The following is a 27,704-nucleotide window of genomic DNA, read 5'->3' on the forward strand; positions in this document are numbered from 1 at the left end:
CAAACAGCCTCTCACACAATCACACATATGCATATGAAGCAAACAGGGTTTAATCAAACGGAGGGCACAATGACTTTGTCCGAATCATTGTGCTGGTGTGTGGCAGAAACTCTTGACTCCATGGGACTAATAATCCAGGTGCAGTGTGTGAGCCAAACACAGACACACCTGCAGGTGTGGGAGAGATCTGAAACCGTCTGGGCCTTTTTCTGAACGCAACAACACACTCTTATTAATATTCTCACTCTCAATTTCCTTTTTGAAAAGTGTTTCAGTGTTGTTCAAACTGTGTGTATATGTGTGTGGTAAGATTACTCAATAGATCCGGTTCTTTGAGAGGGGGAGAGTTTGTTTTGAGCCAGCTGGGTTTCTCTTTCCATTTCCCAGCAGTGTGAAAGAGTGCAATGAGAAAGAGAAGGAGTGAACGGAATAGCAACTAGAACTCTTAACCCGAGCGAAGGAAAGTTCAGGGTCAGTTGAGATAATGTATTTGATTATGACGATAACGCATGTGTCCAATCACTCAGCTTCAAAAGCCTGGAAAATGCTGACTGATGTTTTGTTGGAAGAAATTCTTTACAATTCTATTTAAACACATTTTGCACTTCCCACACGCTTTAAATAATGCTGTTGTTTTCTTCCTGATCTGACCTGAAAATATGAAATTGGTTGGTGCAACTAAATTTATTCAGGTCAGTTGAGTCATATTAAATGTGTGACTAATAAAACCAGTTTGCTAATATACTTTAGTTTGCTGGACAAATTTTTATATTAGCAAATTTTATTTTACGTTTATGTGACAATGGGTTCATAAGATATAAACAAAAGAAAACAGATTTGGTCCTAGAGACCCCAAATTTGGTCAGATTACTATACAAGACAACCTCTATAATTGTGCAAACTTTATTCATTTTTGGATCTATGGCCTGCCATAGACTCGTATGACCGAAGAATAATAATAATAAGAAAAGTACACAGTGCCAGATTGTAAAATGAAAGAATATAATATAAAATTAATTAAAATAAAATAAACCAGTCTACTATTAGATCTCACACGTGTGTCATACTGCGTTTCAGAAGAGATCGCAACAACATTTCGTACCAGGCAGCAGGTCTGTGAAAGGGTCAGCCTTTTCACTTTTCATAGTTAAACTTCTATAGTGGTAAACAGAAACTACAAAAAAATATAATTTTTGTGTCCCATTTGTCCCAAAAGCCTAATAAGAAAAAAATCCATGATAACGTTTCCATAACTTTCCAAAAAAGAAAAAAAAAAGAGAGATTGATTACATTGGTCAGTGTTTCTCTATTGAGAAAAAAAATCTCAATAATGTCTCAAACTGTGCTCAGATTCAAAGTCTACTAGTCAAGTATCTCAGCATGAACAAAAACATTCTTTAAGACCAAGCTCTCTGAGCTGATATATATATATATATATATATGTGTGTGTGTATGTGTGTTACATATGTTATATTATTATATGTTACATATAAATGCTCTAAATAATACACCACAGGTTAAACATAAAACACACTGATGGTGGCACAATATGGTTCTTTGAGGATTTGTCAAGAGAGGAGATTTTCGGCTCAGAATTGTAAATATTCAGATATTGATCAGAGCATTTGCTTGGAAACATGTGCGTGTTTGTACTGTTTTGTGGTGATTATGCAACAGCAGCAGGGATGATTCAGCAGTCAAATGTTTGCTCATAGATTCCCGTCATGCAAATTCTGCTATTTGACTCTCATTTTAAAACCAGTTTGCATGCTAGGCTTTCGCCTCCATCCTTTGACTGCCATTCATCAAACTTACAAAGCTTTCAGCGTCACACTGGCAGTTTTATTCTCACATTAGGTTCCTATAGCACCAAAAAGAGTTTTACAGCCTGATGCTATAGAAGAACCCTTTTTGAAGCCAACCTGAAATGATTCCAAGAATAAAATTCAACAAAGCATAAGAACTTTGAAGTGTATCAATCAAACTCTGAACTGAATTTCCTTATCAACTGGGCAACAAATGCCACTTAAAGAGATAGTTCACCCAAAAATTTAAATTAATTGACTATTTACTCACCATCAAGTCTCGTGGATCACAAAATGATAACTTTTGATGTCTCGTTTCAACTTTTCCAATTCCATTGACTGTTTCTGTCAAGCTCTAAAAGCAATGGCATCAAAAAAAAAAAACTGTAAAACTGGTTCGCATGACTCATGTGTTGTAGAGGGCTGTAGGGGTGACATATTTTTGTAGGCCAAAACATGGAAGCGAGTTAGCATTTTAGCACATTATCCTCAATGACAATGAGTTTTTTAATGGGTTTTTGGTTAAATGCCTGAAATAAGTTCAGTGGTGAACACAAGCTCAAGATATTTTCAAGTTTTATTCTATGACAAAACAATACATCAGAAATAATTCTCTGAGGTTTTTTTTAGACTTTTACTTGTCTTGAAAAAAAGATGCAGCTAAAAGGGACTACAGAGGTCATCAAGGACATCAAACGTCATCAAACCATACAGGAACTAGTCCACTTTCACAGCCTCAATGTTTATAACTGCACTCTTGCAAGCTATTCTAGCTAATACATTCAGAGAAAATGAGTTGTTGGAAGTTTAATGGTGCTGACTTGAAGTCATGTGATCATGGGTGTCATTCGTTTATAACCGAATCATTTGTTGAACTTTTACTTTTGGTGATTATAATTGGACTTCAAACATTCATAAAAAAAAGTGAAAGTGACATACAGCCAAGTATGGTGACTCAGAATTCATGCTCTGCATTAATGCCAACACACACACACATTTGTGGAGCTTGGCATGATGAACCATAAGAATCATAAACTTTTCTTGGTCACAGAGCTTATTTGCTGCATTAAAAGCAAAAGCCAACAGAAAAGCCTCATGTTTTTTTTTGTCTTTTTTATTTTATTTATTTATTTATTTTTGTCTAGGGAACCAAAGTGATGCAAACTGCTGCTTTGGCCAAGAAAACCATCATATCAGCAATGCCTCCTGAAGCCATAATATATTTTTGTAAAGAACGGACCTAAAAGTCAAAATTTCGATCTCCAAGTCAATGAAGTGAAACCCTGTTTTTGGATGAGTATAAATTTGAGAGCTGCAGAAGAATGTTGAACCTAATGTTCTTTGAAGAACCTTTATTTCTAAGCATGTACATTTCTAAAACATTATCCCACTAAATGTAGATACGTTGACTGTGCTCTGGTCATATGTCAAAGCTAAAGCCCAGATGTGTAAACGAATCAGGTGTTATTTCCCTCTTAAATCGGCCCGTGTCAGGTTTAGTTGCATACCCCTGCGGATGTCGACTGATCAGGTGCGCCTCGGGTCATATGTGCGCACTGTAACTCATTTAGAGCTGCAGTGTAAACACAGAGGAGGTTTTTGTGAAAGGATTAATGAAAGGCTTAACAAGGACGTTCCCTGCTTATATTGTGTGTGTCCTCATCGGGAGGGCAGCAGTTACGGGGCCATGAAAGGATCAGGACTGTGTTTCTCGAAAGCATCATAAGCTAAGTTTATCGTAAAGACTATTGGTGGCAGTGGTTCTACAATCTTCTTAGGGTTACGATGTCTTTACGCAGCCTAGGTCAGCACACCTAATGCTTTCCTGATTTGTGTGGTACATATAAGAGGAGAAACAATTCAACAAAGCAGGCTTATTTCTCTGGCGAGATTTTCGGGCACAATTTGAAACTGCTCACAGGTGGAGAATTTATTTTTATACCTCTGTTTAAATTTGGACTTTTATGGGGCACAGCAGAAGGGTTCCACAATATAACTTAATTCAAAGAAACTGATTTTTAATAATACCATAAATAATTTTAAACAGACTTACTTGAGTGGCAACATTTCTTTCCTGATATATTTCCTATTGAGACAGGGAGTTTTAAATAATCAATAGGCTTTAGTTTACGTGAACCATTTTCTATTGCTAATCAGAATCAGGTGGCTTGAGAGAGCATTTTATTGGGCAAATATTTGTATATGCCACTGAGGGTGAGATAAGTCATCAATATTTTTGGTCTGTTTCCCAAGAAGACTGTAAATATTTAAACCGTTTATCAGCTTTTAGGAGAACACAAGCATATAAATGACCTTGAAGCTATAAACAGACTTAAACATGTCTAATACGGGTTTAATGGAGTCAATAAATTATGATTATATAATATACACACGCACACACAAACACACACATATATATATATATATATATAAAAAACTTTTCACAATATAGTGATTCATATCAAAGCTGGTTGTTTTGGTTCACGGCTCAGGTTTTGAATGAAGAATTTCTTTTAAATGCTTATGAAAAAAATTGAATGGGAAAAATACAGCTGGAACCAAGATTGCTGAGCAAGTGGGTGTTCACATTCAAGCTTTATGTACAGCTCTTTGAACTTCTCATGGAACGGTATCTTTATACTATTTAAAGCATATCTACAAAAACACAGATTAAGTACATGCTGTTAGCGATCACATGTATCCAGTTCAAATTCCAGTATTAAGAAATCTGGACCCCTGTGGTCCTAATTACCTCCGATTAAAGATACACTATCAATATAAAACGATAAGAGCATTATTAAAGATAGTTAAATGGATTTACAGTTAATACCACTGCAATCTGTCCACTTCTCAGATGACATCTGCTGATTGCTTAAACCAGTTTAGAAGACCACCAACTGATATTGCTTTAGTGAATCGAACAATGCAATTCATACAAGGGAAACCAGAATGAATGTTAAAAAAATATTTATTGACAATTGTGTAAAAAAATAGCTTTCTAAACATAATTTACATTGCTAAATCAGAAAAACAAAATCAGAGTTGCAATCATGCCTACTAAAGGTGAAAAAGAAACCCTGTAAAAATCACTCGCTCCTCAAACATTCATGAGGTAATTTCCTCCAACATATGCACAGCAGACGATTTAAATTAGGTGACAAACATGACTTCAGACTGGTATGGTTTATCCTCAGCAGTACTCCATGCATCGAGAAACAGAAGTGCTTTCGAAGATTATTTACAACATATGTACATATCGTTCTCAAAAAAGGCTTTAAATATGGTAAAAATACATTTAAATAATTTGTGGGCCCTTCGGTGGTGGAATGAGCAAAACTTTGCTTCTCTATAAATAAATAAATAAATACTCCCACTTCCATCTTGTGTGTTGTTTTTTTTAAGACACTCCAATAAATATAATTTACACATAAGCCTCGTCACGGAATTGATTCATCTGACTGAGCTATTTACAATATAAACAAAAATAATATGCAGAAAATGTAGTCTTTTAAGTTGTAGTTGCATTGCTTTGTGCATCTGTGACAATGAGTGGTAGTTGTTGAGGGTTACTCAGTACAAAAGAAAGAGGAAAAAGAAACTGTGGTTTAAAAGAGTGAGGTAAGACTTTTCATTCTGCAGAGGTTTGTGAGGTCGATTTGGTTACTCTCTCTGAAGTTTTAGAGTAAGACCGACAGTTACCTGCCTGAAGAGGGTAAAGTGGAAGCAAGAAGGTAAAAAAGACATCTGGTTAAGGAGTACAGTGTTACAGTGGCTATTACTCAATTCAAGTATTTCCAAAAAAAAAAAAACCCTTGATCTTGCACAGAAGGCACTAAAATTATTAAACTCAGCTGATCTTTTTCCTAAAGGAACAGCACTGACGGCGCACTAAAGCTGCCCATTGCAGCAGATCGGCCCTCATCACAGCACGACTCCTCGCTGCCACTGCGTCGGACGTCTTCGAGCTGCTCCCTACACTGGCTGAGATGGGCTCCTCAATCTACCCGTGTCCAACAGCAGTGTTGACAGTCATTTGGTTACTACGAGCCAGACTTACGGGACCCTGAGTCACAGGGGGCAGGAGATGAGAGATAACAGATCTCACAAAAAGGTGTACCTATTCCCTTTTTTGGCCTAGCCTTGAACTCCTAGCACCTAGCAGCAATGCTCAAAACAAAAGAATAACAAGTGTTTTTTTGCACTGCTCCATCTGCAGGTCCCCTGGGTTGTTTGCTGCTGTAATGGAAAGTCTCTACATATGCTTTCAGACAGAGTCATTTGCACACAGTGACTGCCGGGAAAGCAGCGGGCTGATGCTCGTGGTTGATGCTGTGCAGTCTGATCTCACTGTTGTCCATGGGGGGCACCGTGTTCTGCATCCAAGGGTGGTTGATTATGTCCTCGAAAGAAGGGCGTTCTGCAGGGCGGAGGGCCAGGCACCACTTGATAAGCTGCTGGCACTCTGTAAAAGAACAGGATGTGTGATTATAGCATTGTAATAAACGCATAAACCTCCTAGAAGACAGCATCATGTGATCTGCGAGTCTTACCTGTGGAGATTCTCCGCCTGAACAGCACCTGCCCACGTACAATCTCTTCGTCCTGCTCGAATGGGATGTCCCCACAAACCATGTCGTACAGCAGGATGCCCAGAGACCACACGGTCGCAGATCTACCGTGGTAACGATGAAATTTGATCCACTCTGGTGGACTGTAAACACGTGTACCTGAAGAGAGAACAGAAAACAGAAAAATGCATTTAAATTCATGATTCTGCAACAATAAAACACAAAAATGCATACAAGTCTTTATTTTAGTAACTGATAAAACAAGACACTAAGCCAAAAGCTGTAGTAAAAGGTGTGGCAGGAAAAAGGTGTGTAATGTTTGAACATTATTGTTATGCCTCAACATTAATGTGCACGGTCATGTGCTCGGGAGTGTGACAGCAGGCGCGCGCATGCGGAAAAACTGGTTACCATGTGACTTGTGTTTACAAACTTTGAGTTGTAATAATTCCATTTTCCATCGGTGGGGGCGCCAAACCCACAACACAGCGAAACGCCTTTTCTCCAAAGCAACATTATACAAAACTAAACAAATCGTCATGATGACAGATTTATTAATCTTGACATGGTTAGTTAACGATGAGAGAGAGCCATACTACACATTTAATCAACCGATTCATGCCAGATATGTTCGATATATTCGTTTTAAAGTGTACAAACATCGCCTCAATATATAAATATATACCCCTTTTAAAGCTTGACAGGATTCCCAAACCTTATAACCATCGAATTTCAATGTTTAAACGTATTTATAAATACATTTTGAAATTTGTAGCCTATGGTTTTGTTTATTTTATATACTTTTCCACTCACAATGCCATACTAATATTTACATATTTACGGTAATATATATTATATTATATTTATATCGACGACAAGTTTCCATGAGGCCAGAAAAGCACGCATTTCAATTTTTTCCCCGATCACGCCACATTTTCGGTGAACTTGGGAACCCTGGCTTGAAGGTCATGCAGATGTCTCTTACCGTCGAAATCGGTGTAAACGGTGTCTTTGAGTAATGCCCCCGATCCAAAGTCGATGAGCTTCAGATCACCGGTTCGTAGATCGATTAGAATATTCTCGTCCTTGATGTCACGGTGCACAACGCCGCTGTTGTGGCAATGACGCACTGCTTCCAGAACCTGGCGGAAAAAGTTCCTAGCGAGCTCCTCCGGTAACGCGCCCTTCTCCGTGATGAAATCAAACAAGTCCTTGACGGTCTCCGGTCTTTCCATGACGATGATGAAGCTGTCCGGTCGCTCGTACCAATCAAGCATCTTGATCACGCCACGGAATCCAGTGCCGACCTTCTTTAACAGGACAATCTCCATCGGGACGCGCGCGCCATTAGGCTGGAAACGGAGGACATGTTCGTTTTAGTGACACTGTCATATATTATTTATATGCGATATTTAAGACACAAATAATAAGAATATAATCTATTGAATTAAGTACTCACCAGCTCTCCCCATTCAGTCACACGATCTTTTGCAACATGCTTGATGGCAACCTAGACAGTATAAACAAATGCATTATTAAGCAGTGAAGTGGTGTAATATACACTATTTATATTTATGTTATACACACACGTTGAATAATCGAAACTTCCACACTAATGTAAACAAAAATCATCCATTATAGAACCTACCGGCGCGCCATCGGCGATCCTTAAACCCGCGTACACCGTTCCGAAACCGCCGCTTCCCAGCACGGAGCCGACCTGATACACCTTGTCAAACGGCTCTTTCTCCTTAACTGTCGATAAAAGAGATGATAGATTCATAAGAATTGATAAAAGACGTAAAATTGTATCATAAATGGAAAACTGACGCACACGCTATTCCCAACACTCAAGTCTGCTGAAGTGAACGAGCCCAAGACAACAACAACACACAGATACGCGAGCACGAGAATCACTGTCCTCTTACCTTGAAGCTGGATTTTTGCCGGCATGTCCACGGTGGAAATGTGAGCAAATGTGTTGAATTTTGAAAGAAGCATTTTATAATCCGAAATGCGAATTCTTCTTGAGATTTATTCCAATGTTGAGGTCGAAATCCGTCGTGTAGAGATGGATGTAGGGAAGGTCTACTTGATGGATCCGGTCTAGAAGCCTGTAGAAATCCCTTCTCATCGAGGCTCGATGGGTTTTGATTCCTAAAACGAACTTTAATCGACCACGCAAGGTCTATTCCAGTTTAGAATATAAATTAGAATAAATAAATGATTAATATATCTTGAAGATAAATATTATCGTCCGAGGTGCGCGATGAACACAAATACCCGGCTTTCTAAACAGTGAGGGAGGGGCAAGAGCACTTATATATACCAGTTGTAAAAGAAAAAAGGAGTGGCTTCTCGTACGTCAACGGTGGCACCGCCCACAAACACGATTCAGCCAATGACTAATACGCCTGTCCTTGCAGAAAAAGGTCAACCAAATATGAAAATAAAGGAACGCGTAGACGTGGCGGGAATCAAAACGCGCCAAATAGTCTAGGCTTTTTTTTTGAGGGCGCTTAGTTGGCGTGGGGCAGGCAGGCTGTGTGTATATAACAAAAGTCGCCGTTGCAAATTCGGAGTATCATTTCAGAGTAGCATGAAGAGTATTGAAAAAATAGATACATGCTTTATATATACAATTTATAAAATGATTGAAAAGATGCATATTATATATTAACAAATATATACATATATATAATATGAAAAATATTTGTAAGCACATATAGATAGATAGATAGATATATAGATAGAAATTCACTTTAGTACAGTAACAGTATAGTGTGCAACAAAAGTTTTTCGTGTATATAGCATTCAAGGAACACAATCGTTTCAGGTGATGAAAGAGGAAGACACAGCATTACATATAATACAAATCTGCAGTGTAATGCAACCCACATTTTCCTTTTCTGTACCCAATGGACAGCTCTTTTTGTTTCTGTCACGTAAAGTAGGTTTACAAGTGTATATGAAGACCGCATGCACATTAACTCATTCATCTCAAATTAGCGCGCAAAGTTTTTTCTCATCTTATTGGCAGGCAACAGGCTTTATTTAAATGGAGAACAATGCCGAACGCTATAGAAATGAGGCGCATACCAGGCATTCTTTCAAATTGGGTGGCCGGTTTTAAACTCGGCGGGAGGATGTGGGAAACTTTAAATAAAAGACTTTCAGACCCATCCCCCATGCCTCTTGTCCTCTCTTTCCCGCGCAGATTATTGTTTAAATGGTACTTGCTCTCCCTGTCTTCTGTATTTTCCCCACCCTTTGGATATATCCACCCTTTGGATATACGCCTAAACATAAAAAAAAAAAAACGGATATAAACCTATATTAGGGGGCTTTCACACCTGGACACTTCAACTTTACTCACTGTATAGTTAAGTATTAAAGACCAAGTGTAAATGCCCTCAAAGACCCATTTGAGACATATAGTAATCTGATCACCCAGACTCCCTCAGGAGGAGGTTTGAAACACATACAAAGACACAACTCATCCGAGTGTAAATGTATCTGCTTATTCAGGACGCATAAGTAAACTTTACTCCTCCCAAACAAAAAACAGCATCAGTATACAGAAGTTTGGGACACGTGGATGAGAGACATGGATGGAGCAACTAAAACAACTCAAAACATGAATTGACATATGGGCTGAAGAGGATGTTTAACAGAGAATTTTGCTGCCTGGCATTAGCATCATCATGGAAGTTAACTGTGTTATATTTGCAAAAAAGCGTGGGAAGGTTGTATTTATATCCATTCTGCAGAGACACATTTACGTGGTCAAGTGTAAATAGAATGTGCATATCTGATTAGATAGCAATTGATCAAAACACATCAAGTGACCAAGTATCCATCTTATTTTTAACAATAACATGCACGGCTGTTTCTAACTTGAATGTTCAAGGCTTCCAGTGTCTTTCACTTCCAGGTATTTTTTTTTTAGCTGTTCGATAAAGCTCATTATGCTGCTTGATATTGCCAACTGGTACTTCTCATCATATTATTTTAATATTGTCATAATTAGGAACACACTGGTTTGTCTTTCAAACGGTTTTACACTTTGTTATTTTTCTAGTTGTTTACCTAGTATAGCAGCTAATGAATTAAAAGTCTTGCACATTTAATAAAAATCACTTACTTCTGCATTGAAATATAAGGTGGATATTGGCTCGAAATATATTTGAATACTTTATTCACACTTAAAAATGCCTGAAAGAATGTCATTGACTGACTCATTGTATTTGATTACTATCGCACCATTTTTTAAATATATGTTATATGTTAAATATTATAAACTTCTCTATGTATTTTTAAATTAAATATTTCAAAAAAATATATAACAACTAGTTTGTAATTTAATGCAGTGACATTTATATATTTTAAAGCATATGACTTTACAAATAAGGCTTATTATAGTTAGATGAAAAACTTAGAAAAGATTAGAAGTGTTGCATTTGCTACTAAATGAAATAAGTTTAAGCACTAAAATTATTAACTGGATATAAATACAAATTGAAATTGAAAAAAAAAGTAATAATAATAACCAAATAACATAAATAAATAAGTAGTAAACAAACTATATAAAAAATATATAATCTAAAATTAAAACTGAAAATATTATTGAAAATATTCATAAAAACAATAATAGTACATAAATTATATCAAAATATCACTGCTCCAAATACTTTTTTGGCCTGCTAGCAGTGTCATTATAATTAAACCATTCGCTAAAATTACTTTGTGCTTATTTAAAACAGCTCTGTTCCATATAGCTTCACTCACGTTTTCCCTTCAGTTACCATTGTGACAAGTTTGCACTTCTCAAAAAAAGCCAGTGAGTCATACATTTGCCGATTAATGTGTGATTCATAAGTTGCCTTTTGTGCTTGTATGGTGTTTCTTTTTGTTCTTTTTTTGTTTTTTACTCAGAATCCTGTTTTTGTTCAGTTCAATCACAATGCTGGTGCTCCGTTTTAATGACTCAGAGATCTGAACTCTCCTCTAGATGAAGATATGCACTACTCCCTTGGAGAGCAGAAACGAAAAATACTCAGAGATGCCTCGTTTTAGAAAGAAAACCATAAAAATAAAGTCAAATGCATAAATAAATAGAACTTCAAGGAATGGCGGATAACCAAACGCTGTTTGATTACTTTCATTCAGGCAGCAAATTAGAGTGCTTTATGCATGTCAGAATAGTTCCTTTTTCTTCACATCCACATTCAGTCTTGTACTGTACATCATCTTCTTATACAATGCACCGCTAGCCCCCAGCGGGTCTCACTCAGGCTGATTTAATAGAGCTGGTTTAACGGCTGCGGCCCGCTATAGTGAGTGATCTTCTCCGTGCACTTCAGCGCTGATTATGGGTCGCGCTTCGGTTAGAACGAGAGGCCTTCTGAAATGGAGATGCAGTAGGGATTTATGTAATATAAAGCTGTATGTAGGTATGACAGCACTGACATCTATGGCTGCTTACTCAGCAGAGGAGAGAGTGACAGATGCCCGGTGCCTCGGCTCATCTGACACGAACAGTGCTTGTGCTTTTATTAGCCCATGATGATAAAGACGACTCAAGTTTTAGTTTGAAACTTCAGACTCCATTCCTCCAGTGTGCAAACCCCCCATTCCATCTCTGAGATCCCGATTGGAGGGAGGGGAACCATGAGTGGACTTCAAAGACATGTGAGAAAGGCTACTGAAGAGCAGGGGTTTACACGGGGTCTACTTTCATGTTGGTAGAGGTCAGAGGTCACTGACATACCTGTTCAGCATTCCACGGGCCCTTCTTCAGGAAATGACCCTCACTTGTTTCAATTTGGGGGGGCCACCTGAAAGCAGAGCTTGGTTTATGGAGAGCTCACAACACATCCCCAGATTAAATCATTGTCTCTGTCAGGGCATGAGAACCAGAAATGTAAATGAGAAGATTTTTCTCCTGAAATGTTTGTTTGGTCTTGGTTTGATCCTGTATGCAAATAACGCCAGCCAAAAGCAGATAACGGATATGACTCATGTCATATCAACATTAACAGGCTGAATCATTAGAAGGCTTTAAATATGCAGCTAAAACTGAAAGCACAGCTGTCAGTCTTCTCCATAGGAAAAAAAATTACACCAATGGGATTAAATGTCGAATTTTGATCAAGTTTCCTGCTCCTCTGATTTTTATTTATTTATTTTTTAACTGAGAACTCATAGATATCTCAAACTATGATTTGCCAAAACATTATAATCAAATATTTTGCATTAAAATTTCTCAACTCTAAATTATCTAGGCTATTCTAATTAATTTATTAACTGTTTTATATATATAATTCACTTTTAGAACATTTGGGTTCGTTAAGATTTTTTTTTAAACATTTATTGAGCAAGCATGCATTAAATTGTTTCAGCAGATCTGATGATAGCCCCTCACTACTGTAATGCTGTTAGAGGGCGCAGAGCGGCAAATTACCTTCTGGAATGCGATTCAATTTGGGATGGCCAGGAATTTGCTGAAGCAGTACTAGCATATGTCTCTTCTCAGCTCAGGCTGAAAAAGTGTAAGTGCATTTGTCTGTATGCATGAATACAGCAGTCATGTTCGGCTGGTGACCCTAAAAAGGTTAGCATAATTATTCTTTCACCTGTCTGCTATATCATCATATCATTATCATCACATGGGAATCTAGTCAAGGGGATTTTCAGAGTCATTTCCTCGTGATGATCGAGCCTGAACTGAATCAAAACACAGACGCTGCTCCGTCAACGTTACTCAACAGTAACCTCATGGTAAAACCCTACACAAGCTGTGGGAGAACTGTACACTTCCTCTTGATTTGCTTCATGAATGAATCCAACTTTGTAACATCCTTGCCAAGCAACGGCCAATCGCGTTGTTTGACAACAGGAAGCTATGTGACCTCACCGTAGACAATCACAGTTTCAGCTCCCCAGTGGAAAAACAGATGTAGAGCCTGAATTATTCATGGTCATTGTTTTTTCCCTTTGCCCTGATTAAGTGATGTAATTTCAGTTTTGGGCTGATTTGACAATGAGCAAAGCAGAACAGTGATATATTATTTTCAGTTTTGACCTCAGATAGTTCCTTTGTCTGAAATTAACTTTTTTTAATAGGGCCCCATGGAACTGATTTTCAGGTACATTTTCCTTTATGAGAGTGTAACCCCCACCCTGGGTCCTACTACTTGCATCCGCTCTGAGCAGGACTCGGACCGGATCGCTGGCATGGGAAGAGATCAGAGATCAGGGGAGTGAGGTTTACCTGCACAGCACCTACCAGCTGGCCTCTGTTAAAAGAGCATATTATGTTCTAAAATAAATTCAGGAGAATCTTTTTTTTATTTTAAAATTGAATCAATTTAGAAACATTTAAGATGTCTTGTGACGAGTGGGGCGGGGCCGAGAGACGTGGGAACAGGAGCGAGGCCGGTGGAGTGATTGGGAAATGAGCGACACCTGCTCGACCCACCGGTCTCGAGTCCCATGGAGGAGATCGAGGGATATAAGACCAGAGCGACGACAGTGGATGAGACGAGAGAGGACCAGGCCTGGGTTTTAGTTTTAGTTTGCTTTTTATTTGTGTATGTCAGTCGTCCGTGAGGGGCTGACGCGCTGTTTTGTATTTATTTTGATTATTAAAGTTTATATTTGATTGTCCGCCGGTTCCCGTGATCATGGAGTTTTAATCGTTACATGTCTCTTGTGCTCATCAAGGCTTAATTTAATTGATGAAAAAAAATACAGTAAAACCAGTAATAACGGAGATAATATTACAATTTAAAATAATTTTTTTATATATTTTAAAATGTAATTTATTCCTGTGATGCAAAGCTGAATTTTCAGCATCATTACTCAAGTCTTCACTGCCACATTTCCTTTAGAAATAATTCTAATATGTTGATTTGCTGCTCAAAAAACAATTCTTATTTTCATCAATTTTGAAAATACTGCTGATTAATATTTTTTTGTGGAAACCATTATAATTTTTGTTTCTATTCAGTTTGATGAATTTAAAGTTCAAAAGAACTTTACTGTTTTTTGCTGAATAAAAAAACATAAATTTTTCTCTCTCTCTTTTTTTTTTTTTTACTTTAAGTGCATCTATAGATTAAACCAATACCACAGTAAATCATACCACAAACTCTCTAGAATACATTTTAATTGGCTAGTGGTTATGTTAGACCAGTTGATTTTGATGTAATCAATTGTTTTAGAGTTTGTTGTTCCAAGCAACAGTATTCAAGCAGCAGCTCTTACTAAATCTTAAAATAATTAGAGAGGCCTTGAATAGATTACATAATATCTCCACGAATTTACTACATTTGTGTTGCTTTTGGTGACAAAAACATTCATTTCTAACCCTAAAGCGCCTCAATATTAGGATGACATTTATAACTTTCAGGCTAACTTTTAAATGGTTAAACTGGATCCTCAGGGTTGCATTTGTTACTGTGAAGTTCTATTCACTTGCTGTTCTCCCTCTGACTCAACATGCCACCCACCATGCACATTCATAGCCACATGCTTATAAGGACTCACTTGAGTCTTCATCATCTTTCTAGGCATTTCTTTCTACATACTTTTTTTCTAACAGAGCATGTGTGGTCCTTAGGTGTTACCTTTAAGGAGCGTGTGAGATGTTTGGCAATCTAAGCATGTTCCCCTAACATCGTCAAAGTTACTTGTAGTAAAACTGACTGTTGACTGGTGCTTCTCCAGGACAGGAGTTACACCCAGCAGTTAAATATACATCAGAGCAGCAGACGTCAATGAAAACACTGTGTGCTCAAGGCTTAAGAAAGCTCCTATTGATCCTGGGTGGGAAGATGCAGCTCTTGGTGTTGGAGATGTTAACGATACAAATCTTTTATTCGAAGATACAAGCCTTCATGATGCACAATTGATCAGGGCAGTGTGCCGTATTGAAGATATTGATTAGCACCAGCTGGAGCCATATGCCTTTCCTTTGGGAATTTCATTTCCTTAGGGCCATATTGACCTTGCATGCTTTCTGTGTTGGATATGAGTGAATAAGGAAAAAGGAAACACATACTGTGGGTAATGAAGCATTGAAGCTTAAATACTGGTGCAGGGTCGAAAGAATAAAGGCCTGTTTACACTAAAAGCGGAAAAGCTAAATAAATCATGCACAAAAAGTCTATTTACACCAAGAGTGAAACAAACAAACAAAACACTGCATTTGTGCACATGCAAAATATGACAATACGAATTCCACTTGCTTTACAGCAACACAAAACTCATATTTAAGTTTGTGTTTTTTCTTGGTGTGAGTAGGGATAGTTCACCTAAAAAATGAAAAATCTGTCATTATTTACTCACCCTCATGTTGTTCTAAACCTGTTTGAACTTATAAAAGAAAGTCAGTGTCGTCCAATCTTTTATGGACCTCAGCATTCATCAGAACATCTCCTTTTGTGTTCTGAAAAAGGGAACAAATAAAGTCATAGGTTTTAAATAAAATGAGGGTGAGTATATGATGACAGAATTTCCATTTCAACTATCGCTTTAAGATGAGAAAATCTAGCAAGTGAACAGTCAAAGCAGTTGGTTTAGCTAAATTATTTTCATAGTGACTGGACTGCACAAGTGCGACTGTTCTTACAGTTCAGAACTTGTCATCTGATGGCTTATGCAAAATGAAATGTGGTGTGACACAGATGCTAACACTCTCAGTGTCAGAGGAGTAACGTTTGGAGTTGGGCTAAAGTTTACAGGGTCATTGAGATGAGACAGGCAAGGGCCCACACGCACCAGGCTCACATGCCAGCCTGACACACTGGGCAAGTCACTGGAGAGCTCAACTTCCAGCTATACCCCTCTGTTCCAAGCTTGTGGAGGAACACAGAGAGTTTCTGCATATTCGCATGATGCACGTTTTGCATGTATTGGAGACTCTCAGTTATGTTTCACTGAAAAATCTACTTTGATTAGATGCTTCTACCAAAATAAGAAACACAAACAGACACAATTTTTGACATAAAGTATGAATTAATTTAACAAGATTTAATTAATCTATACCTTGGGAGAATTTGATGATAAAAGTTTGAGCTCATGTTGAAATCCAAGCACAAATCTGAATACAAATGTGAGCACAGTCTAAGAGGTCTTTTCTGAAACTCTGGATGAGAAATATTTGACTGGCATCCCTCAATGAAAGTCATATAAATTAAAATCATGCACTTGAAAAAAAAAAGAATGTAATTAATAAAATCGGCAAAGTCAAAAAAAAAAAAAGGATTTTAAAAGTAACAAATGTAAAAGTAATGAAAATAAAAATGCAATTTAAAAATTGAATTAAAAACAAATCGATAAAATGTGTAACAATTATAGAATTTAAAAAGATTGGAATTTGAATGAATAAACCATCATAGAGATTTAAATTAGATTACATTAAAATTCAATTTAATTCCATTTGAATTTGCTCTAGGGTACTATATTAGAAACTGCTCTTTCTCAGTACAACTTCTTAAAAAATATATATATGCTAAAAGTGATCATAAACATATGGAAAAGCTAAGGAATAATCATGGAGAAGTCAAAAATTAATTAGTCCCAAGATATGGGAATCTTAATGGCAAATTGAGGGGGAAAAAAACCCTACAACAAAAATCTGTGCAGCAGGAGATTAGTTTGATTTTTATTTAGTAACACTGCTACCCAGAAAGAACTGAGATTATACAGACATATCCCATTTGTGATTTGTCTTTTCGTTGTCCTCTTTTAACATTGTCTCCAAGTGTCTGTCCATTCTAACAACAGCAATAATTACATACACAAACACAGATTTCGAAGTTCCTCTTTCTTTCTGTTATCCACCAATCTCCTTTTCATCCCGCCCACTCGCTGTCCTACATAGCAGTGCAACCTTTTGGAAACCAGAAGTGCTTAGAATGGAACAAAGATGTAGGAGCCCTGGAAATTAAGCCCAGTCCGTGTTTACATTCATGACTGTGGACGTCAGCATGAGGACAGGCCACACATGTGATGCATCAAAACAGACGAGAGCTTCTGTTGACTTATTAGTGGCATGGAGGATGGAAATTAATGGAGAGTGGTTGTGGGGGGTTAACTGTACTGGCAACAAACACATTGTTTATGGGACCTTGGCATTGAATGGGATGGAGATGGAGAAATCTGATCTGTTAGCACACGTCATGGCTGATCTCTGCTGGTTATGTCTGGAACATCTCCGTCATCTTTGCTGTGCCACTGATCTTACTGGTAAACATCACAGAGAACAAACACATGGTGGCTGATTCAAAACGGCTGCTCTTTTGTGATGTCTTCGCATTTGAGCCAACAAATCATGTGGCTTGCAGAAAGCATGCTATTACTTTTCTTAAAGATCAGGCTTAGCTTTCAAATTTGCTGTTTGCAGAAACGGGTATAAAAAATCTAGCAATAATTCAGAACTACCTTAAAAACACATTTTATACCATTTAGAATACCCCTGAAACCATGGCATCTTGGCAAACACCTTACTCACAACCTAGCAACATCCTACATATCATTGATAACACATTTGAAACTCAGAACGCTTTAGCAACACCCTACAAACCATTCAGAACACACTGGCATCCACATTACACCCTAGCAGTGACCAACAAACCATTCAAAACACCTCACCAACCACGTCACACCCTAGAACCCCCTACATTCTATTTGGAACACCTTATTAACCACATAGCACACCATGGAGAACATGCTAGCAACATCCTACATACCAATAAGAACACACTACAAACCATTCATAACACCTTACCAACCAGCTCACACCCTAGCAACACCCTACAAATCATTCAGAGCACCTTAGCAACACCCTAGAAACCATTCTGAACACCATAGCAACCACCTTACACCCTAGCAACACCCTACAAGCCATTCAGAACACCTTAGCAACACCATACGAACATTTAGAACACCTTATCAACCACACAGAACACACTAGAAACATTTTACCTACAGAACACCTAGCAACACCTTACAAACCATTCACTACACATTAACAACTACCTCACACCCTAGCAACACCTACAAACCATTCAGACCAACTTAGCAACACCCTAGAAACCATTCTGAACACCATAGCAACCACCTTACCCTACAAACCATTCAGAACACCCTAGCAACCAGCTCACACCCTATCAATGCCCTACAAACCATTCTGAAAACCACAGCAACCACCTCACACCCTAGCAACACCATACTAGCCATTCCTAGCAACATTCCTCAGCAGCTATGCAGATCACCTAGGGTCCTGAATACCATTTAAAACACCTAAGCAACCACCGCACACCCTAGCCGTTTTGAAGGTGAACCATTCAAAACATGTTAGTTATGGATTACAAATAATAGGAAAGTTTTTAGGGCAACTCCAAAACTGCTGCACATAAAATTGTGAAATTCTGTTCTACACATTTCATTAGGAATGTTTCAAATAATTTTTTTTGTGGTTTTAGTAACCACAAAAATGAATCAAAGCACATATTTTCACCACAAATGGTATGTAGTTCTAATCTAGCACTAATTGTCATTTTAATACATATTACAAGCTTTTACATAAGTCTTTTGATAGTTGACATGTGCTAGGGGTGCTTTTTGGGTGTGTGTAGGAGTCACAGGTCAAAATTAACTTTGCGAACTCTTTCAAGCAAATTGGCCTCCCTAAAGACATTGTATTATTCCTAGACTACTTTCTGAATTCAGGAGGGAAGTTTTGTTCAGACGACTGTGGAATGGTTTTGTGCTAGTTTTACTGCAGGTTCTTGTGTACTTACTATGCAATGCACTTCTGTGAAACATCTGCTCGAGTGAAAGAGGGGGTGGCTGGCCTTTGCTCTGGGGCAAGTTCTTATCATGTATGAACTTTCTGTCTCTTCTACACTCACAGCAGTTTGATCAGATTCCACATTCCAACACATTCTAAGGAGGAGAGATAAAAAGAGGAGAGTATTAGCAGTGTAAAGGATTATTCAATTATGGATAATTCATGTTCTTTTAATTCAAGTGCTGTTAGCAAAACAGTTTAATTGATTGATGCTGATAATGTCTGCCTGTTACAGTTGTGCATCATGGCCTAAAGTCTAAACAGATGTGACCGATCACCAGTGTGTTAGGTGAGAGCATGGAGCGATCATTTACAGTCTCACTCAAGTGATGCAGAGTTGAAACTGACAGATGTTTGGATTGGGCTCCGTGGATCCCTCATACTGTATGCATCTCACCCGATTCAGAACAACACACTAGATCAAAGGTGGGTAACAGTAGAACACTGGAGTCATCATCACCAAACTTTCTACTACTCTTTTTACATAGCCTGTATTTAAACTAAAAGGTCCTTTATGTTTCTTTATGTTAACATATGTTTCACTTAGGAGAAAGCATAAAGTAATTGAATGGGGTGTAGAGAGCTTGAGGAAGCAGTGACATTTAAAACAGCACTGAGAAGGCACTTTAAAATAAGCACAAGCACACATTACATACTATGTGTTTGTGGACCTGAATCTGTACACATACACACACATATCTCTCTCCAACACGTGACTGTTTTAACCACCAGAGTGTTATCTAGTTCAAGTTCACAGTGCTCCTTGTTCTCTTTTGACAAGTAGGTGAATAACTATTCAGTCAAACAATTGAGTGTCACGCCACCCCCCCAGTCCCACAGAAAGAACTAGAGTTTGGCATGATACAAAGCATACATGAAAACCAGTAACACTTTGTGCTTCTGTCTTATAAGGTCTTACATCAGTGTTGAAAGGAAAATTTCTGGACGCTCCAAGTATGGAGGGAACAGCGTGTTCACTGAGTTGATAGGAGGCAAGAACAAGCCATTATAGGCCATTGTTCTCTACACAGAACAGATATCTAGAGTATGTGTTTGATAAAAGACTGCGTGTTAGACCTGGATAGAATCTGATGACATTTAATACATGTTCTGTGCTTATTTATATATATATATATATATATATATATATATATATATATATATATATATATATATATATATATATATATATATATTAAAAAAAGTCTACAGATTTTGTGAAATGGACTGCATCGTGCTAAAATGTGTTCAAGCAGAGCTCCATGTACTCTACATACCTTGTAAATGACAGTTGTTTGAATTATTCAATGTAACTTGAGAGCAAGCTTGCACAATATCAGTCAAGAAGTGACATGATTCAGCAAAATTAATGGAGGCAACCAGCATTGCACATGTGTTAATATTTGGCAGGTTTGGTTTGATTAAAACAAACATTGGAATAAGTGCGAACACTGTTATATCCGAACCTTGGTATGCACCAAACAAGAGATCTCAGTCTGCTTCCAAACAAACTCTGATGTGGTTTAATAAAAAAAAAAAATGAAAGCAATGTAGACCAAAGACACCTAAACGAACCAAAAACAGGATGTGAGATCATAAGATGTGACCCTTAATACAAGAATGTTCAAGCATACCTGGTTCTTCTCATTTTTTTTTTCAGTCCAGACAAAAAGAACCATTAAACACCATTAAAGTCAAATCAAAACCAACCGCATTTACTTTAATGCATGTAACTAGTCATGAATAATTCACTAGTGCATGTCATTCCAAAGATCTCTTCTTAATCTCACATCAAATCTCATTGTCGGCTGCCATCATTAAGCCTTGTCATATTTTAACCTCTCCCCTCCAGTCACCTGACCTCATTCTGGTACTGAACGGCCACTATGAGCCAAACAATTCCAGATGTAAAAAATAAAGTCCCACCCTACATTTGTCTTGCTAAATATCCATCATCACTCAAAAAATACCTGAGAAAACCCTGAGAAGAATCCCTCATAACCACAAATGCCCGTCCCTCTCATTTTTCTTATGGCCCATATAAATGGTGGCTTATTCTGCTTTTGATTCATTAAGAATTTTTTTTTTTTTTTGAGGAAGTCTGGTTGAAACTGACCTTAATTAAGAGAACAAAGAACCCAGGGAGCCTCCAAAAGGAACCATTAGCTGATTCACGCACCAATAATTTCCCTATCTAATCACTCTCCTCCCTAATGTCTGCAAGGAATGCTTCGTAATGATACAGTGTCCAGAGTAAAGCCTCCTTAAATCTCTAGAACATCACTCAGTGTTACTCACTTTTATGGGAAAAGTATGTGTAATCTTTGTATGGATGCCAGTAAATGTCATTAGGTTGATTCCTTCATCCTTAAAATTCCTGAAAAAAGATAAAGACCCAACAAAAATACATGACAAGCTGTTTTCTTTCCTATGAAAATGTATTTCCCATGAAAAGAAAGTTTAGTCAAGACATATATAAGTAATTAATTAATGAATATTTTAAATAGCATTTAGTTATTTCACAGCCACAAAACATGTTTTGATACTTGCTGGTTGGTTGCAAGGGGAGGGACAGTCTTAGTCTACTACAGAGCCTCTGATTGGATCAAAATCTGTGTGGTGCAGGATGAGTAATCTAGATCTGATTAGACTTCAAGATCTGATTGGAAGAAAAGGTAAATCATCAAGATTTTTTGGTGACTTATTTTACAAAAATAAAATACAGTACAATTTGGTTAATTTAAACTGTCCTTTTAATTACGTTTACAGAAATAATTAAACTCTATAATTTAGATTTCTTTTAAAGCTAAAAGAGATGGACTAAAAATAATTAAATAAAATGCTCTAATTTTAAATACATAAAATGTAGCTTTTAATTAAATTTGATACAAATTTAAATATTTTTTAAAAATATTTTTAAATATAAATAAAATAAATATTTTAAAATTAAAAGGAATTTTAATTCCTGGGGTCTTTTAAAGCACTAAATTATCTAACCTCCTGCAGAAACTGACTTACCTCTGTAAGAAGATGCATTTAGACATACAGAAAGATATCTTATCACTCATTTTAGCCTGTAGCAGCAGGTATGTCTTACATAAACTTGCAGGCGAGAGGACAGGTGAGAAAGGGAGGTGTGGCTCAGAAGTTCTGCTGTGCCCTTTGGGGTTTCTAGAAAGTTCTCAGCGATGCTGCAATCAGCGGTGGTGCATTAGCAGCGCTCAGCGCTTGCCCTGCAACCTGGGGCCCAGCAGACCTGGAACACTGCGGTTGTTACTGTGACATTCTATCGCAACAATTACAGGATTGGGAAGAGTGGCATTTATGTGCTGATTAATGTGAATCGCAGTGAATCAGAGCACATCTGCAGCACCACACTGACAAAGCCAACATGACTCGCAAGGGTGACACAACTCCTTTGTGCATGTATGACACTGCACCACAGTGTTCACTGTGATAATGATGAAACTAAATATAAAGCATCAGCAGCACTGCTACATTTAAACTGCTGCCAAGAAGAAAATATTTGCAAAGTGGCATTGAGTTTTTTCTTCTTCTATGCATTCCATTCAAAGTTTTTGCACTTGCATAATTAAAAATAAAACAATACAATTATATAGAACATAAAGCAGACTGAAAAAGGGAAGAACGTGGTTCCCTTTTCTGGGGAATGTGTTTGAGATAACGGTGTGGGTTAGAGCCATGTCACAGTGACATACTAACTGAGCTGCTCATTCACAGTGAGTGGAGTTTCAGCCGGGGGAAGTGACATTATTACCACAGAGGAGAGGGGGAAACTTCTTTGACTCTGTAAACAGCAACGATTGTTAAACAGCTGCAAGGAGCACTTAGCAACAAACACACGTTTTATAATGCTCAAAGACACCTGCGCTGGTCAGAGCTATATTAAAAGGCCATTATGGGGTTAGATGCTGGGATGAGTCATCTGGGTCAATATGGATAGCAAACACATGCACGCACACACATCGTGTACCTCCCTGCGTTAGATACACCAAAACAAACACAACTTTTTCCAATCGCACATGTCTATCAGATGACAGCACCTGTGAATTAAGACCAATATGAGTTTTTTGCATTACAGTAATAAGAACCATTTTTTATACATACATTACCCTCCAAAGTCTGGGGTGAGAAAGATTTTATAATGTTTTTGAAAGCAGGTCCCCATTTATTTGAGCATCAATATGGTAAAATATTCTAAAATATTATTATAATTTTAATAAATCAGTTATCTTTTTGAATGTATTTTAAAATGTATTTTATTCCTGTGATGCAGTGCAGAATTTTCAGTATCATTACTCCAGGCTTCAGTGTCACATGATCCTTCAGAAATCATTCTAATACTGTATATTGATTTGCAGCTCGAGAAACATTATCACCAATGTTGAAAACAAGATGTGCTTCTTAATATTTTATTTTAGGATTCCTTAAAAATATACAAACAGTATTTCAAAAGAACAGCATTGATTTTATACACAAACACACACACGCACGCACGCAAGCAAGCGTTTATGCGAATCTCTTTATGGTCACTTTTGATCCATTTAATGCATCTTTGCTGAATAAAATAATAATAATAATAATAATAAAAAACCCAGATCCCAATATTTTGACTTGATGAGACCAATCAAATTTAGACATTTCAAGACATTTAAGTTTTCAAAATTAAGCATTAGAATAATGGGGAGTGTGATGAATATGCATGACTCTACAGCCCATTTATATATCATTTTATAGAATTCATGGTGGGGTTGTGAGAAATTTGCTAAATGTGCACAATGAGCATGTGGATAAAAAAACAACAACTGCACAATTGTGACAGAAATGCAGGAGAAAGCATGCACACTGCTCTTGTTGCTTGGTGTTCTTCATCTGATAACATAATTCACCCGTGGGCTCTGCTCCATCCCAAACAACTATTTTACTACTCACAGTTTGATTAAAGAGAGAAAAGATGCTCACATGGATTAAAAGAAATCTGAGTACAAACACATAAAAGCAATCACATGCTGATGCATGTAAAAATGACAGAACACAATGAAATTCCACACCTGAGAATTCACACATCAAAACTTATCTGTCACCACAGGCATGCAAACTAATGAAAAGATCGCTAGTCAATAAGATCTTCAGATATGAGTCATCAGCTCTTTTTCAAAACTTATGCTGCAGACATAAGCAGCTGCCTCATAGTAAGTCCCACATATGAGATCGGTTTGGTGCATTTTACATTGGTTGCACGATGCTGTGCTAATGCTGCGTTCCCACAACACACAAATATTATTCAAATTTATGCCATTTCTATAAAATTAACTTCGAAATTTGCTAGCAGTTTCTAAGGGAAAATTGTTTCTATTGTTTTTATTGCAGGTTTTTGGAACAGAGCTGTTTCAGTTGCATGTTTACATGTGGCACTATTGTGAAGAATCCATTTCCAAGAATATTAAGGATATTGTTTATGGTTTATTCAATTGTTCTGGGACATTTCAATGTCAAGAAAAAAAACAAAACAAAAAACATGTTTGTTTGGGAAGAGTCACACGTTGAGGTGGGGTGAGGTGAATAGATGTTTCAGGGCGTTTACGTGACTTTAGGCGGGAACAAGAGCAAGTTGTACCAAAATGAATGCTTGGCACACGCTAGCACAGATCCCTGAGGGTGTGGTGAGTAGCTGCACAGGTTGGCTTGTAAATGTCAGATCAGAATATGAACTAAATGTGTTGCTCAATGCACCGCAGGACAGATCCTAGTGCCAATGAAAATACTGGAGTCACATAATAGGTGACATCTATGATGTATGTGGGTTATGGGATTGCGCACTATGACGCACCAACAATTGGCTCATTAACTAAAATCATACAGACTCGCATTTATCCGATCAAAAATACAGTGAAATATTATGAAATATAATGAATTAATAAAATATCTGTTTTCGATTTGAATAAATTGTAAAATGTGATAAATAATGGCAAATCTGAATTTTCAGGCATTCAGCCATTACTCCAGTCTTCAGTGTAACATAAATAATATATCTATAATAATGTGTTTAAAAATATAATATATAAATTTAATGTTATGTTATGTAATATAATGTAATATTATAATATTACAAGGGAGAACAGTGCTAGTTGTCACAATAAGTATGTCCAATCAATTTTTATTATTATAATTTTTTATGTGAAACACATTGACATTTTGTGACAACATGCCCCTATATTGCAATTGAATGAGTCACGCTGTATTGGGTAAGTTAAACTTTAAAATTCTGTGTATAATTATAAACCAAGCCTCTCGCCATTTTTATTGGCTCATAACCAATAAAAATTCTGTGTAACTGAACCAGCATGTAAACATAAGCCATGTCTAGAGTAACAAAGCCAAATATATGCACGCACTCAGAGTTTTGTTTACATCCGATCACTTCTATTACTCACTCAACAGCCCAGCCAACACTTGCAGAGAAATTCAGTGGAAGTCACAGCCCACTGCTTATCTTTCACTGCTTCACTCTTTTTCGCTCTTTCTGTGTGCATTGGTCTCCAGGGAAGCAAGAAAACGTTATGAAATGAGACAGGGGCTGGGAGTGAGATATAACGGCGCTGTATCTCTGCTGTACTGACCATGTGTGCAGCTTCAGATGGCTGCTCCCTGTGCAGTATTTCAATGGAAACACATGGGGCCTCAGTTATCGTCCGTTAAAAGGATTACACACTCGACACAGTCTGGTGCAAAACGACTCGGAACTGCTTTCATTCAGAGGAAGACCTCAAAAACAATTTTTTTGTTGATCAGTAGTGCAACGGCCAAGGTTACTGATAACACAGAGAAACATTCTTGGAAAATGTCAAAACCCCTATTACAATATAGTATATTTACCCAGGCTAGACCAACAACCTTCCTTCACCTCTGTGTGTCCTCTCTTGTTAATGGCTCTAAAGTGCAAGAGTAACCGCCCACTTTTTCTTCTCATTCAGTTTTTTTCATTATGATTTGAAACATTTACATTTTTATTTATTTATATTTTTTAATGTTATTAATTATATTTTATTAATTTTCATATACTTCATATCTCAATGTTTAAATCAAGACACTAAAGGTTTTTTTTTTCCTTCTGGAATACTAAAATAAGAAAATTATAATATGTACTTTAATTCATGAGGGAATTATCTACCCCATAAAACACTAATAGATCAAAACGCGAAATAAAAATTGTTTTATACTCATTCATTACAAGTATTTGAAAAATATATTATGTGTTTTATAAAAGAGTTAAGTCGTAAAAGTTTTTAAGGTTTTTAAAGTCTCTTCTGCTAACCAAGATTGCATTAATTTGATAAAAAATATAGTAAAAACAGTAATATTGTGAAATAGTGTGCCAATTTAAAATATCCATTTTCTATTTGAATATATTTTAAAATATATTTTCTTTCTTAGATGCAAACCTGAATTTTCAGCATCGTTACTCCAGTCTTCAGTGTAACATGATCCTACAGAAATCATTCTAATATTTGGTTTGCTGCTGAAGACATAATTATTGTAAAAATACCTATAACATTCTTATTCAAAATAAGAATGTTAAATATATTCTTATTCAAAATCTTTATGTTTATATTGTTTATTTATCATCTTTATGTTTTTATGTTGTATTGAAGGTATTAACACAAAATGAAAAAAATGGAAAAAAAAATAAAAGAGTTCAATAAATACTTTATAAATAATGGGAAAAAATATTATGTCTTTAGATATATAGTAAAATGAATTGAATGGAAAGACAAAGTATATATATATATATATATATATATATATATATATATATATATGAATATTTTTACTGTCAGTTTTAATACATTTAATGCACCCTTGTTGAATTAAAGGGGGAAAAACGTTATATTTCTTTAAAAAAAATCATATCCCACTCTTTAATGATAAATTATCACAAAAATAAAAAAATGAGATTTCTACAGAAGTATATATCACTAATTAACAAACTTGGAGTTCACAGTAGGTCTGTCTTCACCAAAATAAAAAATAAAAAATTCTCTATGGAGAAAACGAGTGGCTCCAGAACTCTAGTGCTACACTATAGTCATATTTCTCACCTCTCCACACACTCTGTTCCTCTCAAATGCCATCAGCACAGAGGCACAGCAGTTGCAGTCATGAGTTCTTAGAAACCATTGGTAGGTGATCCATTAAAAGCTGGAATCACGGGCTAGAACCGCTGACATTCTTTCTGAAAGAAATCACTTTTCCCATGGTGTCCTTCACCGCTCTTTTCTCCCCCCTCTCCAGGCCTTCTTCTGACCCTGCACAGCTGTCTCCACAACCAAACTCCAGATAAGTTTTTTTTCCCTGTAGTGATATATAGTGTGAGTCACTGTCTCTGAATTCCAAGGTTTGGTGGAGCAGGACCAACGCCAGGCTCTGGTTTTGGGTGTTGCCAAAATACAT

The 27,704-nt window shown here is 36.9% G+C and overlaps 1 protein-coding gene and 1 long non-coding RNA gene across 2 annotated transcripts in view; both read right to left on the bottom strand.

Annotated features, from left to right (window-relative positions):
* Positions 1-4,755: 4,755 nt before the first annotated feature.
* Positions 4,756-8,678, bottom strand: LOC132114865 (serine/threonine-protein kinase pim-1-like). The gene is made up of 6 exons (XM_059523231.1): positions 8,302-8,678; positions 8,022-8,128; positions 7,833-7,883; positions 7,359-7,725; positions 6,356-6,532; positions 4,756-6,267 (listed from the first exon to the last, which is right to left on the bottom strand). Exons 1-6 carry the CDS (start codon positions 8,372-8,374, stop codon positions 6,080-6,082), a joined length of 963 nt encoding a protein of 320 aa, XP_059379214.1. The 5' UTR covers positions 8,375-8,678; the 3' UTR covers positions 4,756-6,079.
* A 6,056-nt stretch (positions 8,679-14,734) lies between these two features.
* LOC132115244 (uncharacterized) overlaps positions 14,735-27,704 on the bottom strand; it is a 75,547-nt gene continuing 62,577 nt past the window's right edge. The window contains exons 2-3 of the long non-coding RNA XR_009425453.1: positions 19,183-19,327; positions 14,735-15,824 (exon numbers count right to left, since the gene is read on the bottom strand). This is a non-coding gene — a long non-coding RNA (uncharacterized LOC132115244). The remainder of the gene's footprint in view (positions 15,825-19,182; positions 19,328-27,704) is intronic.

This window comes from Carassius carassius, chromosome 34 (assembly GCF_963082965.1).
Source record: "Carassius carassius chromosome 34, fCarCar2.1, whole genome shotgun sequence".
Classification (NCBI taxonomy): domain Eukaryota; kingdom Metazoa; phylum Chordata; class Actinopteri; order Cypriniformes; family Cyprinidae; genus Carassius; species Carassius carassius.